The sequence below is a fragment of the Mobula hypostoma genome, chromosome 25, assembly GCF_963921235.1.
Source record: "Mobula hypostoma chromosome 25, sMobHyp1.1, whole genome shotgun sequence".
Lineage (NCBI taxonomy): Eukaryota > Metazoa > Chordata > Chondrichthyes > Myliobatiformes > Myliobatidae > Mobula > Mobula hypostoma.
Genome location: NC_086121.1, coordinates 9,282,759 through 9,299,965, shown reverse-complemented (window position 1 = coordinate 9,299,965; position 17,207 = coordinate 9,282,759). Strand labels below are relative to the sequence as shown.

Below are 17,207 nucleotides of genomic sequence, written 5' to 3'. Positions count from 1 at the left end.
ACTGTGGCCCCTCGTTCTGGACTTCCCCAACATCGGGAACAATCTTCCTGCATCTAGCCTGTCCAATCCCTTTAGGATTTTATACGTTTCAATCAGATCCCCCCTCAATCTTATAAATTCCAACGAGTACAAGCCCAGTTCATCCAGTCTTTCTTCATATGAAAGTCCTGCCATCCCAGGAATCAATCTGGTGAACCTTCTTTGTACTCCATCTATGGCAAGGATGTCTTTCCTCAGATTAGGGGACCAAAACTGCACACAATACTCCAGGTGCGGTCTCACCAAGGCCTTGTACAACTGCAGTAGTACCTCCCTGCTCCTGTACTCGAATCCTCTCGCTATAAATGCCAGCATACCATTCACCTTTTTCACCGCCTGCTGTACCTGCATGCCCACTTTCAATGACTGGTGTATAATGACACCCAGGTCTCGTTGCACCTCCCCTTTTCCTAATCGGCCACCATTCAGATAATAATCTGTTTTCCTATTTTTGCCACCAAAGTGGATAACTTCACATTTATCCACATTAAATTGCATCTGCCATGAATTTGTCCACTCACCCAACCTATCCAAGTCACCCTGCATCCTCTTAGCATCCTCCTCACAGCTAATACTGCCACCCAGCTTCATGTCATCCGCAAACTTGGAGATGCTGCATTCAATTCCCTCATCCAAGTCATTAATATATATTGTAAACAACTGGGGTCCCAGCACTGAGCCTTGCGGTACAACTTATTATGGGCATGCATGGGTGTAGGACAATGAATAACAATGGTGAAAGACTGGTAGAATTCGGTGCCATGAACAATCTGGTCATAGGAGGTGCTCTCTTTCCACAGTGTCAAATCCACAAACTGAAATGGTACTCACCCAAAGTACGCAACAAGAACCAGACTGACTATTTGATAATCAATGGTATGTGGAGACAATCCTTGCAGGATGTAAAGGTGAAGAGAGGAGCAGATACAGGAAGTGATCACCATCTTGATGTAGCAGTGGTGAAACTCAATCTGTGAAGCACTGTGACCAGAACACAAGTACAAAGACATTTTGATGTTGAAAAGCTCAAGGACACCAGTGTGAGATCTGCTTTCGCATTCAGCTTCGAAACAGATTCCAGGCCTTGCAAGACCTTGACGGGGATCTGTCAGTAGACAAGATCGACACAACATGGAAACTGATTGCTTCAGTCTTCAAAGCTTGTCTAGGATACAGAGCTAAAAAGAAGAACAAAGAACAGATACAGCAGGAAACACGGACAAGCTTAGAAGAAAGACAAAAAATTAAGAAGAAAGTGCTAGATACAAAGTCAACACCACTTAAGGTGAGGCTTCAACTTGACTATACTGAATCTAACTTGAAGGTGAAGAGACTTGTAAGAAAGGATAAGTAAGTCTACATGGAAGACCTTGCAGTACAGGGTGAAGGAGCAGGTAATCGAGGTGACCAAGGAAATATATCCAAGATTTCAAAATTGGCATGCAGCAAGTTCCAGGCCAGATACAGTGGTCCCATGAGATAAGAATGGTCTACTTTTGAAAACTGAGAAAGAGCAAGAAACACGACAGAGTATTTCAGAGAATTACTGAGTAGACCACCACCAGACTTGGACACAAGCTGGGGTCTGATCAGCCCCGGCTGGGTCACCTGGAGGAGGTTGTATGATGTTGAAAGACCCAAAACACCCGATGATTCCAGGAACGTCACTGAAGATGTGTCCAGAAGCATCAATAGATGTATGTACACTGTAGACCATCACCAGATGAAGAACATGATATACAAGAGGCAGCAAAGGACCTCACTATCAACACAGATCCTCCCAAGAAAGAAGAGATTGTTGCTGCGATTAAATGACTGACGAATAGCAAACCTCCAGGACATGACAATTTGAACATCAAACTTTTGAAAGCTGAACCAAAAGCTGCAACAGCCATCCAGCAACCACTGTTTACTATAAACTGGGAGCAGGGACAAGTACCCAGAAACTGGACAAAGGGAGTCATTGTTAGGATCTGCAAGAAAGGAGCGCTAAGTAATTCCAATGGGCACGGCAGCATACTTTTGTCCATGTCCAGCAAGATTCTTGCCAAAGCCATTGTTGAACAGATTACAGGAGCTGATCATGCGTGCTTTAGGAAGGAGGAAGGTGGCTTCAGGAAGAAAAGAAGCTGTGTCAACCGGATATTCACACTACATAACATAATAGAGCAGAGTGGTAAATACAACTGTATGTAAATTTTGTGGACTTTGAAAAGGCTTTTGATAGCATCCACAGATCAGCAAATCCTCAGATCATACTGACTCCTTTCCAAAGTTGTCCGACTTATCCAGTGTTTCCACGCTAACTTCACCTGCAGTTAGGCTTTGAAGTCAAGACTGGAGTCAGGCAAGGCTATGTAATGTTGACGATATTGTTTAACCTAGTGATTGACTGGGTTATAAGGCAAACAACCAAAGATAAGCACAGAAGGTTTAGGTGGACTCTATTCTCTACAATGGAACACCCTGATTTTGTGGATTATCTCACATTACCATCACACACACACACCAACACATGCAAGACAAAACTCAACGCCTGTCTACCCTTGGTGGACAGGTTGGACTCAGAATCAGCCAGAGAAAGACTCAGACCATAACCCTCAATGTAGAATCTCCTTCTCTTGTCACAGGGCACATGGCGTCAACTTACCCAGCACCGGCACATTCACCTACCAGGACAGCATCATTCAGCAGGATGGTGGGACCAAGGACAACATCAAGGACTCAGCAAAGCTAGAAATGTCTCCAAAATAATAAGCAACATATGGGAATCAACCAAGAACGGCGCCTACACCAAGGTGAAACTGTACTAGAGCTGTGTTCTGTCCACACTCTTGTACAGGTCATAATGCTAGTGTATGACTTGCCAAGCTGTCACTATATCACACAATAAGCCTTCAGAAGATCCTACGTACCTTCTGACCGAGAAAGATCTCCAACCAGGCCCTACTCCATCAGTGTTATCAAGAGGACATGGCCACAATTATCAGGAGGAAGCGTTGGAGGTGGATTGATGAGAAGAGAGGCTAACTCCATCATCAAGACAACACTTCACTGGATCCTTGAAATTCAGAGGATCGCAGGAGACCAAAGACAACTTGGTGCCCTACTGTAGAGGCAGAAATGAGGACCCTGAACCATAGTTTGGCACAACAGAAAAGATAGCCAAGGACAGACCGAGATGGAGGACCTTCATTGCTATCCTAAATGCCAGCAGGCGAAACAGGCAGAAAGTAAGTTCAAGCATCAGCAGCTTCTTTTGATTCTCAATGGGTAGGATATTGGAAGTTGATTTTTCTGAATGGCTTGGGTTGCTGCCTTAAGAACATACAGTTAAACTCCCCCTTGAGGGCTCTTCACAATCCTAGCAACCACTGTTTACGAGTAAGCCATTCAAATAAAATTTCTTTCTCTTCATTTATCAAAGGCCGCTTCAAGGGGCTTTAAAAAGCACCAAATTTACTGGAACACAAGATACTGGGGAATACTGGAAATCTGAAATAAGATACAGCATGTCAGCATCTACATAGAGAAAATGAGTGAACATTTCAGATCAGCCATCTTTCAGAAAGCCTTTGATAAAGTGCCACACAAGAGGTTATGAAGCAAAATAAGAATAAATGTGAGTTAGAACATGCTTCTTGTTGGGGCTGAAGAGATTAGAAAGAGAGGCATTGACCAATAGAGGAGAGAGAAGATTTTACTGAAACATATATTTCCTACAGAGCTTCACAGGGTAGATGCAGAGATTATGTTTTAGCTGGTGGAGGTGGGGAGTGGATCCAGGGCTTACAGCCTCAAATTAAGTTGGCATCATGGATTGAGATAACAGAAATCTCTTCAATGAAAGGGCACTTAAACTTAGAAATTTTCTAAGAGGACTATGGGGTCCGCAGTAATTGAATACAAACAGGAGAGAAATTGATAGATTTTTGGATATTAAGTAAACATAGAGTAAAAAAAATCTACAGGTTTAAGGTGGCAGCACCGAAGGTATGCAACAGCTTACTGGTAGTTTGAAAGTAAAGAAATGTGATTAAAAACATCACCTACACATTTTTTGAAGTAAACTGTGGTAATCTATTACCACGTACAATGAAGAGGTGAGCGAAGGCAAAATGAACTTGAGAGATGTGCATTGCAAAATTAACGTACATGGAGTTGGAGCTGTGCTGGTTAGAGTGAATGATTAGAGGAGAAAACAAGGCAGAGGAGTTCCGATGCCTGATAAACCAACTCAGGCGTGATGGTAGATCACTCTAAGCACCGAGCCGATTTGGAAATGTTGAGAAAGGCTTCTTTGGCAAGCGAAACCTAGCTCCAAAGTGAATTGCTGGGCCTGGAGTGATTCGCCACGGCAGAGTCCAGATCCTAATGTAAGGCACAATCCGCTGTTCGGATAATTTAAATGCCGTCCCAGACAGACTGGAAAGGCAGGGTGTCAAGAATCTGGCGAGGTTGGATTGCACTGGGTGCCAAGCTGATTTGGAGAGGTCAAGAACCGCTTCCTCGGCATCGTGAAAAAGACCCAGAGTGATTCGCTATGGTGGAACCTAGGTCCCAATGTGAGGTACGATCTGCTTTTCGGATAATTTAAGTGGCAGCCCAGATAGACTGGGGGCTCCTCTCTCTGCGACACTAAGGCTTTGAGACTGCCCCCAGCTGCTGTGCTTCATGTCTGCAAACCTGGCGGCAATTTGCCCCACTAATATGATGAACTGAATACCAAGGCTTTGGGCTGCTCCAGGGATTTGGATCTAAGGACTCAATTTGGTTTTGAATTCTCTTGTTGTTGTTTGCTTCTATTGTTTGCATGATTTGTTTTTTTTTAATTTCCCTGTGCACAGAAAGGGTTTTTATTGGTCTTTATTTTTTTAAATGGTTTTCTATGGGTTTCTTGCTTTGCAGCTAGCAGTTAGCAAACAACTTCCAGTAATGCCACCCTCCACCTCACCTTCTCTTCTTGCCTGTCCATCTCCTCCCTCTGGTGCTCCTCCCCCCCTTTCTCTCTTCCATGGCTTTCTGTCCTCTCCCATCAGACTCCCACTTCTCCATCCCTGTATCTCTTTCGGCAATCAACTTCCCAGCTCTTTATTTCATCCCTCTCCCTCCCTGTTTCACTTATCACCTTGTGACTTATATGTTGGATCATAACTATATGTGCTGCATGTGAATATACAAACTGTATTTTGCACCTTGGCCCAAGAGGAGTACTACTTTGTTGAGTTGTATGCATATGTATGGTCAAATGAAAAGAAACCTGAAATGTTTATTCCCATCCATAGATGCTGCCTGACTTGCTTTGTTGCTCCAGCATTTTGTGCACGCTGCTCTGGGTTGTCCATTTTGGCAGGGAAAAGAAAGGAACATTATCTGATGATGAGACAATATAGCGGGATCTCAGTGTCCTGGTACATGATTTACAAACACCATAATGCAGGAACCGTAAGTAATTAGGAAACTAACAGAAGACAGGTGTCCCCCGTTTTTCGAACGTTCGCTTTACGAAACCTCACTGTTACGAAAGACCTACATTAGTACCGTTTTCGCTTTCAGAAGGTGTTTTCACTGTTACGAAAAAACAAGCAGCGCGCGAGAAAAGGCAGCGCGCGCCCCAAGCAGCCGCTCTCCCCCGGATTCTCGCCGACATTGCTTAAACACGAGCCTGTGAGCAGCCGTTTGCAAGATGAGTTCTAAGGTATCGGAAAAGCCTGAAAGAGCTCGTAAGGGTGTTACACTTGGCGTAAAACTAGACATAATTAAGCGTTTCGATCGTGGTGAACGAATCAAGGACAACGTGAGTTTGGCTTGTGGAAGCTGATGAACATGATGTTGAAGAGGTTTTGGCATCCCATGACCAAAATCTGACAGATAAAGAGCTGATACAATTGGAAGAAAAAAGGATAACAATCGAAACCGAATGAGTAATAATAAAGTACGACTTTAATTTTGAAAGGCTACGTCAGTTTAGGGGATATTTGCAGGATGGTTTGAGTCCTTACAAAGAACTGTGTGATAGAAAAATGCACGAGGCTCAGCAGTTAAGCAAGCCTTCCACATCAGCCACAGCAGACGATGAACCACGACCTTCGACATCGAGGCGGGCAGAGTTAGAAGAAGATGAGCTGCCTGCTCTAATGGAAACAGACGACGACGAGATGACACCCCAGTGTCCCACCACCCCAACCCCCAGGCCACGGACAGACACCGATTCGCAGAGAATGCAACGGTAGCCGGGAGGCACACAGCACATTTTAAGAAAAAAGCCGAAATAAACATGCTAATTAATTAGGTGCTGCCAACACATAATTGTCGACCCAGATCAGAGACGACGCAATCGGAAATCGGCACTGATCTGGGCCGACAATTACATGTCGGGCGGCACCTAATTAACTAGCTTGTTTACTTCAGCTTTTTTCTTAAAGATGTGCTGCGTGCCTCGCGGCTACTATTGCATTCCTGCATGCTTCGTGGCAATGTATCGTTCGGCGGCCTGGAGGGTGGGGGCCACTGCACCACCCAACCTGCGACGACTCAGTCTAACACACCATCATCAGTGTGTTCGGCAAGCTATCTTCCCGATTTCTGTGATACTACACTGTACATACATTATTTCTACTTTATATCGGCTGTATATTTTTACATGTTATTTGGTATGATTTGGTAGCTTCATAGCTTAAAGGTTACTGGAGAGCGCTTGCGCCGTGTTTTTGCCAACAGCGCTTGCGTGAGATTTTGGCTACGGAGAACAGTTCAGTAATGATTGTGGAAAAGTATTTCTACTTTATATAGGCTGTGTATTTATCATATCAATCCTGCTTTTACTATACATTACTGTTATTTTAGGTTTTATGTGTTATTTGGCATGATTTGGTAGGTTATTTTTGGGTCTGCAAACGCTCACAAAATTTTCCCATATAAATAAATGGTAATTGCTTCTTCGCTTTACGACATTTCGGCTTACGAACCGATTCACAGGAACACTCTACCTTCGGATGGCGAGGGAAACCTGTATTATCACTTGCAGAATCGCTTGTGTTAATCTATTTCAAGTGTTAGTTTGGTAAACCTTCTCTGAACTGCTCCCACCTTATTAACATAGAGACATAGGACACTGCAAATGTTGGAAAATTGAGATGTGGTCTTACCAGTGCTCTGGAAAGCTAAGGCATTAATTTACTTTTGTTCAGTTACGATTCTCTGAGCAATAAATTATAATACTCTGTTAGTTTCCTAATTACTTATGGTTCCTGCACACTGGTGTTCACAAATCATGTACCAAGACCCCCAGATCTCGTTGTATCATCTCATCATCAGATAATGCTCCTTTCTTTTCCCTGCCAAAATGGACAATCTCCCATCTAGTTCTATCATTTAGCAGACCTTTGCCGACTCACGTAAACTCTCTATGTCCCACTGTGCTGTGTCGTATGACATGGGCAAGCGTGGTCATCATTATGTGCTGTATCATATGACGTGGGCAATCGTGGTCATCATTATGTGCTGTATCATATGACGTGGGCAATCGTGGTCAACATTATGTGCTGTGTCGTATGATGTGGGCAATCGTGGTCTCATGACCATGATTGTTCTTGGCAATTTTTTCTACAGAACTGGTTTGCCATTGTCTTCTCCTGAGCAGTGTCTTTACAAGACGGGTGACCCCAGCCATTATCAATATTCTTCAGATTGTCTACCTGGCGTCAGTGGTCATATAATCAGGACTTATGATATGCACCAGTTGCTCATACGACAATCCACCACCTGCTCCCATGGCTTTACGTGACTCTGATCCGGGGCTAAGCAGGTGATACACCTTGCTCAAGGGTGACCTGTAGACTAGCAAAGGGAAGGAGTACCTTACACCTCCTTTGGTAGAGACACATCTCCACCCCGACACCCACATTTCCAGGACACAAGTGTAAAGGAGAACTTAGTAATTGTGACTGTGGATTTGATACAGTTCAAAAAGAAACATAAGGTAAAGAACACAATGAATATAAACATATAGCTTATGTACGTAGTATGTTCATAAAGTGATGCTAAGCATGGGAGCATCTGTACATAAGGTACATTTTTATTAATGTACTATTTAAATATCATTTAAATAGTACATTAATCATAAAGTACATTATAAATCAATCTTTCATATAAATTGTGAAGAGTTGCAAAGTGCAACTACTTGTACTAAGCCACAGAGCAATTGTTAAAAGTTCTCCAAATGTTGCTACTGAATATTCCAAGGAACAATTGTGGGTTTTATCAGCAGTTTAGATTAACCATTGAAAATTAAACTTCATAATCACTTCAAATGCCAGCTTACTTCCAAATTATTGTTTTGAACTAAATTCTAACCATCACAGTGGGATCTGATCTCACGTTTTGGGTTACGCACTTGTTGTAGGGATGCATGGAGACGCTTGCAGGCTGCCCTCAGCACATCCTTAGGTTGTGTTGGTTGTTAATGCAAACAACGCATTTCACTGTATGTTCTGATGGACACGTGATAAATACACTTCAACCTTGAATTAGCAGTAATCCTACTTGACATAGTTATTCCAGTAAAATCTTCAATTGACCAAGAAATAAGTGGGGGGAGGGAGGGGAATGGGATTGACGGTAATGTTTGGTGAGCTGGCTTGGCCTTAATGGGCAGAATGATCTCCTTCGATGTCAGAAGAAATTATGAGAAAAACACATTACAAAAGTGCTGATGGAATGAATTTGCAGAGTTTTTTTTTAAGAGATAATTAGGTGGCAAAGTGATTGTTATCTGTTTTGTCATAGCATCATTTCCCCACAAAGACCTTCGATTAAAATCTCTCCAGCTTAAGCTATAAACGTGTCTCTAGCATGGCTGGACACACATAACATTGCTAAAACAGATCTTAAAAATATGATTACTTTGTCTCATAAAATAATTAACAATGTTTAAATCAGACACCGCTGCATGCAGCACAGATATGAAATGAATATCTGGACATCATACATTTTTTTCTTAAATGAAATAGACTGCAATTTAAAAGCAAGAAAACATCTGAATTTTAGAAATTAGCAGATAATATCAAATGTCCGGGTAGATACAACAACTAAAAGAATATTCAGGTCAAAATAAAACCACATTCTTTGTGATAGTTGAAACATTTTCCAGGCAATTGTTTATTTAAAAACTGACATCACTGTACTGCAACCCTCTCAGTAAAAAGGTAATATTATTCAGTTGCTTGAACCATAGTCATTGTTCACTGGGCTTAATTAAATGAAGACTTCAAAAAGGAAAGCATGCTGTTAGAGCAGAGGAGGGGGGTGGGGAGGGGTCAGAGGGGGCCAGAGGGTGAGGAGAGGTGAACGGGTGAGAGGGGGAGATGAATGCCTAGATTTCCTTCCCTGAAGGACATTAGTGAACCCTGACTGGATTTTTTAATAGTTTGCTAGTTTTCTAGTCAACATTCCAGATACCAGCAGATGCAAGATTTAAATTCTCCTGTTGCCATGGTGAGATTCAATCATGTCTCTGGATCAACTGCCTAGTCCTCCTGCATGTCTTAATAACTATGGAACCTGGCATAAAAGTTCAAATTCAGTGAAGCTGACTAAGAAGTAACCAGACTGTTGATAAAAACCACTCCATCAATAACATTCTTTAGGAATGGAAACTGATCAAGTCCATTTGTGGCTGTAGATCAGGGGTTTCCAACATGGTGAGCAAAGGTTGGGAACCCCTGCTCTAGATCAGGGGTCCCCAAACTTTTTTGCACCGCAGACCAGTTTAATATTGACAATATTCTTGCGGACTGGCCGACGGGGGGAGGGGGATGTTGGGGGAGGGGGATGTTCAAGTAGGGTTGCCAACTTTCTCACTCCCAAATAAGGGACAAAAGTAGCAGTCAAATACAGGACATTTGTGTTTACCCCGAGAAAGACTACCATGACCACGAAGCCTTGCGCGGGCACCTGCGTGCGCATGCGTGTACGTGCCGATTTTTAAAATAAAAATCAGTTTTGGCTTAATCGTCCCGATTCTGTTAAGTGAAACTACACTGTACATACATTATTTCTACTTTATATAGGCTGTGTATTTATCATATCATTCCTGTTTTTACTATATGTTAGTGTTATTTTAGGTTTTATGTGTTATTTGGTATTATTTGGTAGGTTATTTTTTGGGTCTGGGAATGCTCAAAAATTTTTCCCATATAAATTAATGGTAATTGCTTCTTCACTTTACACCATTTCGGCTTACGAACAGTTTCATAGGAACACTCTACCTTAGCGGGGGGAAATACAGGACAAGGGCGGTCCTGTATGGGACAAACCAATTTAGCCCAATATACGGGATGTCCCGGCTAATACGGGACAGTTGGCAACCCTATGTTCAAGTTCAACAGTGTATGACAGGGAATGAGGAAAGGTGCAGCTGACTCATATCGTTTCATATTGCCAAACCATATCACTTTCTCGCGGCCCGGTAGCACATGCTTTGCGACCCAGTACCAGTCCGCGGCCCAGTGGTTGGGGACCACTGCCCTAGATCCACAATATGCCATTAGCTCCTCAATGCCCTTTGAAATTACTTGCTACGCCAGCAGACAGCAGCAGCCACTTTTTGTAACTGACGAGGGTATAATGTTGACAATAAAATAAATGAGGCCTGAGAAATCTTCAGAATTCAGCAAAACAGCCTAAGCTTTGTTAAGGAAAAAATAAAGTAAAATACTAGAGTACTCTGACAAGAAACAAAATATTAAAGCTTCTAAAGAGTAAAGAAAAACATTAGCTAATGCAAATCTAAATCCTTTTCCAGAATTTAGACTGAAAAAATTATGTTCGGAAATAAAAAAAATGGCAGAGAAATTAAACATAATTTCTGTCCACCTTAAAAAAAGATCCCGAAAACTTTCTGGAACCAGGTTAAGAGTAAATAAAAATTTCAAAGAAATTAGCACAAATAGACAATTATTCATATCAAATTTTCTACAAGAATCAGTTTTAGTATCACTGACATATGTTGTAAAATTTGCTGTTTTGTGGCAGCAATACAGTGTAATACATAAAATAACTATAAATCATATATATTTAAAAAGTAAATTGAATAAACAGTGCAAATAAAAGAACAAAAAAAAGTGAGGTAATGTTCGTGGGTTGGTTCATTGTCCATTCAGAAATCTGTTAGTGGAGGAGTAAAAGCCTAAAATTCTGAGTGTGTTTTCAGGCTCCTGTACCTCTCCCTCAACCATTCTTTTGATTCAAGGTTACAATTTACTGAAGTCACAGAAAGAACTAGTTACTTGCAGTTAAGTGTAAGTACACCCATTTCACCTTCTTTAGTTTCCAGGTCAAAGTACAAAGTGCTTTTACTCTCAAATTAGTAATAACACAAAGCACAAAGATAGAGAGAATTGAAATAGAAAAAAGCATTTGTCAAAAGAACAAACCATTTTTTTAACCGAACATTCTAAAAGATACGTACCGCACTGTCTGAAGGTTGTTTCAGATATGGCAGCAATTGTTTGTTTACTGAACTCTACTTCTTTATTCTCCCCAGTCTCTTCACAAAGACATCCAACAGTGTAGTGAACAGCAGCTCGTAGTCTCTATAAAAGAGAAATCCCTTTTTAAATACAAGATGATTTGTTAAGGTGTGCAGCATGCTTGGTTATAAAAGCCAGGAAGTCATATTGCAGCTGTGTAAAAGACATTTGGAGTAATGTGTGCAGTTCTGGTCACCATGTTACATAAAGGATGCAGAAAGCTTTGGAAAGGGTGCTGCAGAAGACGGTTCATCTGGATGCTGCCTCAATTGGAGAGTATTAGCTATTGGGAAAGGTTGGATAATTTGTATTGCATTCTCTGGAGTGTCAGGAATTTGAGGGGAGATGTGATAGAATTTTATAAAGTTATGAAAAGCATAGATAAGATAGCAAGACAGAGACTTACTCCCCAAGGTGGAAACGTCAAATACCAGAGGGCTTAGCTTTAAGGTGAAATGTGGAAAGTTTAAAGGAAATATGCAAGGAAAGTTTCTGTTTTACACACAGCGTCCATGCTGACTGGACATCGGCACCGGACCCGGAAGCGGAGGGTCCTGGGTTCGAAACCAATTGGTTCGCTCCCGAGTACGCTTTCCATCTGTGCCGGGTTGAGTTTCAAGATTGCAACTCGACCTCGTAAAATAAAGGGAAAAATACTGTGAAAATGTCTGTGTGAGGAGTGGTGCCCACACAGTCTCTCTCTCGCTCCGCGCCTTGTAAAAGCCATGAAAAAGACATCATCACAGACGCGCACTCATGCACACGGAGATGCACATGCACAGACTCGCATGCACGCAGGCACACACCAAAAAAAATTATCAAAATAGCTATATGTTACCATACACTACCTTGAGTTACATTTTCGTGCATTTACAGAAAAATAAAGAAATAGAATTTATGAAAAATAATAAAGACTGACAAGCAACCAACATTCAATAGAAGACAAATTGCACAAATAAAAAACTACTGAAAATTTGAGTTGTAGGTAGAATCACTTAAGAGACTTTCAGATACCCACATGCATGTACAAGGAATTGGGAAATACAGATCATGTGCAGGAAGATGGGATTAGCTAAGTTTGGCATTATATCAGCACAGACACAGGAGTTGTTCCTCTGCTGTACTATTCTTTATTCTATTAAACTGTAGCAGATTGTAGATACTATAGTAAGCCCAAAGTATCTCTAGGACTATTTGAAGAGTTTTTAACGGAAGTTTATCAGCCATACAACTCTCAACCTTAAGCTACTGGAGAATGAAGATGAAAAATCTTCAATGCAAATAAACAATCAAATTTTATAATAAATTGAATATTGCACTTAGATAAGTTGTATTTCTCCTTGCAATGAAATGAGGGTGAGACCATGCATAATAGAACAATATAGAACATAATGTGGGATATATTTTCTACAGTATGCCAGATCTATCAGGCAAGATCATCATCACAGCTTGTCACACCAGACAGCCAGCCACTCTAGTGTTGTTTGGTTGATGTTGAGCAGGTCAGTGTCAGCTAAGTCAGGTGAGAGTGGGCAGTTGCGCAGAACGTGTTCAGTGTTCTGCACCCTTTCACCACACTCACAGGATTCGCTGGTCTTTAAACCCCACTTCACCATATTGTCTCCTGTCCTACAAACTCCCGCTCTCACTCTGTTGAGAGTGCACCACTTCCGTGTCAAGCAGTGCCCCGTCTGGCACCATTTCTGTGGGATCTTGCACTGTATTGTTTGGTGGGGTTCTGGCTTCCGTTTGTTGCCACAGGTCAATCCTCTATGTTTGGGGGGATGTTCCGTGCGGTAGTTCCTCCACTGTAGCAAAGCTTTTCCTCGATTTTAGGCAGTTGGAAACTGGCACATGATGGTGTATTGGGTGCCATGGATCCGAGTTCTGTTTACCTGCTTCAATTTTTGTTGTAGTCTGTCTTCGGATCTCTGGGGGAGCAATGCCTACAAGTCCGTAAATGATGTTAATGGGTGTGGGGCGCAGTGTGCCTGTGATTATTCAGCAGGCTTCATTAAGCAACAGATCTATTTTCTTCGCATGGGGTCGAGTCAGGAACATTCACGCCGTGACCCTGTTAATCCAAAAGGCGACCAATCCTGACATTACACGCCAGACTAAGTGATCAGGCAAGATATAACAGCCTTACAACATGTACCACCAAGCTCTGGGGCAATTTCTATCTTGCCGTTATAAGATAATAGAATAAACCACATATATGCTAAAATTGACTCTTAACCTCACAATCTACCTCATCATGGCCTTGCACCTTGTCTGCCTGTAGCACACTTTCTCTGTAGCTGTAAATCTATAATCCGCATTCTATTATTCTTTTTTCTTGCATTACCTCAGTACACTGATATGATGAAATGTTCTGTATGGATGGCATGCAAAACAAGGTTTTTCATTGTACTTTGGTGGACATGACAATAATAAACAAATCTCCTAACAGGTATACAAACATATTGAATAAGAATTTCCAAAGTTCCAGCTGCAATTTTTTAGAACACGGAACAGTATAGTTCTACAGAATTACTTAAGTAAAACAACAATTTGACACATGAATACGTATTTAGAGAATGAACAATGTACATATCAGCCATGTGCAGGCAGAAGAAATTAGTTTAATTGGGGATTACTGGCAGCTCCACTCAACACCTTAGACTGAATATTCTATTCCTGTGCTTTTTTTTGTATTCCAATAAGAATTTGGTTTTTAAAAAAACACCGAAAGTGGTAGCAAATGAGGATTGCTGTCATAGTGACCGGTTGAACGAGGACTGACTAAATTTGAACATTCAACAATAAGCTTGTCCCTGAGCTCCGGAAGGTAAGGACAGGAACTCCGAAGGCCGATCAGCATCCGTGAGGGGGATAGGGTCTGTCACTGATTTGGGTCCAAACCCTGCATCAATTCCTCTCCCTCCATAGGTGCTGCTCGACCCGCTGAGTTTCTCCGGCGTTATTTGTTGCTGCATGAGCTGGGGGTCGCCTGCTTTCTATTCCCCTTGTCTAGTGCAGCCCCTGATGTTATTGCAAACTTTTACCGGAATGGCCGAGAATGTTCGAGCTGTTTACTTCATTAGGAGCTCTTATCGCGCTCAGACATCGCTTTGCCGGATGCCCGACCGCCACGCAGAACTTTGGGGAAAAGGAGAAGAGGAGAGCTGAGTCAGCGACTACCTGAGAATATGCGGTACCTTGCTCCGTGCCGGGCTCCGCCATAATGCGCGGCCTTCTCGTTTGATCTTTCCCGCCGGCGGAGTCGGACGGTGTCCCCGAGCGGACAATCGAGCGCGTTGGCCGCTCGCTACCGCCGACCCCAAGCCTACCGACAACCCTTCAGCATTGCAGCCTTGGAGAGGAGTCTTCACAAATGTCGCTCAATGTTTATTCTGCGTTCTTCTCATAATTCTTATCACTAGTGTGTTATTATATTCAAATAATTTAAAGTATTATCCTTCCTTAAACCGAGGGTTGTAAACTCAGCCAGCTCCATCATGGACCCTCGAGTCCCCACCACCAAGGACTTCTTCAAAAAGTGATCCCTCAAGAAGACAGCATCCGTCATTCAGGACCCTCACTATTCAACCCATGCCCTCTTTTTATTTCTACCAACGGGGAAGAGGTACAGGAGCCTTTAAACACAAACTCAATGTTTTAGGAATAACTTCTTCCCCTCTGTCATCAGATTTCTAAACGAACAGCACTGTAGGCAACAATGAATTTCAACATCTATCTCTGCTTTAAGAAGCAGAATCGAGGATATGAAAACTGATCTGTTTTTTTTCAGGGTTTTTGTCATGCAACTTGATGGTTGGGAGTAGTTATTGGAAAATCATTGTCTTCCAGATGTTTAGATATTTTTCAAATGATAGAAACAGGTGGAGGGGCAGTCAGTGTAGTGTTGAGGAAACAGAATTTGCGGAAGGACTTGAACAGATTAGGAGAATGGGCAACAAAGTGGCAGATGAAGTACAGGGTAGGGAAGTATATGGTCATGCACTTTGGTAGAAGGAATAAAGGCATAGACCGTATTTTCTAAATGGGGAGTGAATTCAGAATTCAGAGAGGCAAAGAGCCTTGGGATTCCCAGTGCAGGGTTCCCCTGAGGTTAACTTGCAGTCTGAGTCAAATGCAAGTGCAATGTTAGTTTTCATTTTGAGAAGACTAGAATATAAAAGCAAGGATGTAATGCTAGCAACACACACAAGATGCTGGTGGAACGCAGCAGGCCAGGCAGCATCTATTGGAAGAAGTACAGTCGACGTTTCGGGTCGAGACCCTTCGTCAGGACTAATGGAAAAAAGAGATAGTAAGAAATTTGAGAGGAGAAGGGGGAGGGGGAGATCCGAAATAATAGCAGAAGACAGATGGGGAGTGATGAAGCCAAGAGCTGGGAAGTTGATTGGCGAAAGGGATACAAGGCTGGAGAAGGGGGAGTATCATGGGACGGAAGGCCTTGGAAGAAAGAAAGAGGGATGGGAGCACCAGAGGAAGATGGAGAACAGGCAAGGAGTTATTGTGAGAGGGAAAGAGAGAGAAAATAAATAAATAAATAATTAAATAGGGATGGGGTAAGAAGGGGAGGAGGGGCATTAACAGAACAGAAGTTAGAGAAATCAGTGTTCATCCCTTTAGGTTGGAGGCTACCCAGACGGAATATAAGGTGTTGTTCCTCCAACCTGAGTGTGGCTTCATCTCGACAGTATAGGAGGCCATGAATTGACACATCGGAATGGGAATGTGTGGCCACTGGGAGATCTTGCTTTCTCTGGCAGACAGAGCATAGGTGTTCAGTGAAGCGGTCTCCCAATCTGTGTCAGGTCTCACCAATATATAGAAGGCCACACCGGGAGCACTGGACACAGTATATCACACTAGCAGACTCACAGGTGAAGTGTCTCCTCACCTGGAAGGACTGTCTGGGGCCCTGAATGGTGGTGAGGGAGGAAGTGTAAGGGCAGGTGTAGCACTTGTTCCGCTTACAAAGATAAGTGCCAGGAGGGAGATCGGTGGGAAGGGATGGGGGGAGCGAATGGACAAGGGAGTTGCGTAGGGAGCAATCCCTGCGGAAAGCAGAGAGGAGGGGGGAGGGAAAGGTGTGCTTGGTGGTGGGATCCCGTTGGAGGTGGTGGAAGTTATGGAGAATTATATGTTGGACACGGAAGCTGGTTGGGTGGTAGGTGAGGACAAGAGGAACCCTATCCCTAGTGGGGTGGCGGGAGGATGGGGTGAGACCAGATGTAATGCTGATGCTTTATAAGGCATTGGTCAGACCACATTTGGAGTATTGTGAGCAGTTTTGGACCCCATATCTAAGAAAGGATTGAAGAGGGTCCTGGGAAGGTTTACAAGAATGTTTCTGAGAATGAAGGGATTGATGTATGAGGAGTGTTTGATGGCTCTTGGTCTATCACTGGAGTTCAGAAGAATGAGGGTGAGGGAGTTTCTCATCGAAACCTACCAAATATTGAAAGGATGAGATCCAGTAGTCATGGGGAGGATGTTTCTAATCATGGGAGAGTCTAGAACCAGAGGGCACCGCTTCAGAATAAAAGGTCATCCCTTTGGAATGGATGAGGAGGAATTTCTTTAGCCAAAATGCAGGGAATCTGTGGCATTCATTGCCACACA

At 42.7% G+C, this 17,207-nt stretch overlaps 1 protein-coding gene across 2 annotated transcripts in view; it reads right to left on the bottom strand.

Annotated features, from left to right (window-relative positions):
- cenps (centromere protein S) overlaps nucleotides 1–14,833 on the bottom strand; it is a 71,043-nt gene extending 56,210 nt beyond the window's left edge. For both annotated transcript variants that reach the window (XR_010016113.1, XM_063033361.1), the window contains exons 1-2: nucleotides 14,754–14,833; nucleotides 11,510–11,633 (exon numbers count right to left, since the gene is read on the bottom strand). Coding sequence is in view for 1 of the 2 variants with exons in the window: in XM_063033361.1 (XP_062889431.1) it covers nucleotides 11,510–11,633; nucleotides 14,754–14,795 (166 nt within the window). In the remaining variant the exon portion in view is untranslated. The remainder of the gene's footprint in view (nucleotides 1–11,509; nucleotides 11,634–14,753) is intronic.
- Between the last annotated feature and the right edge of the window lie 2,374 nt (nucleotides 14,834–17,207).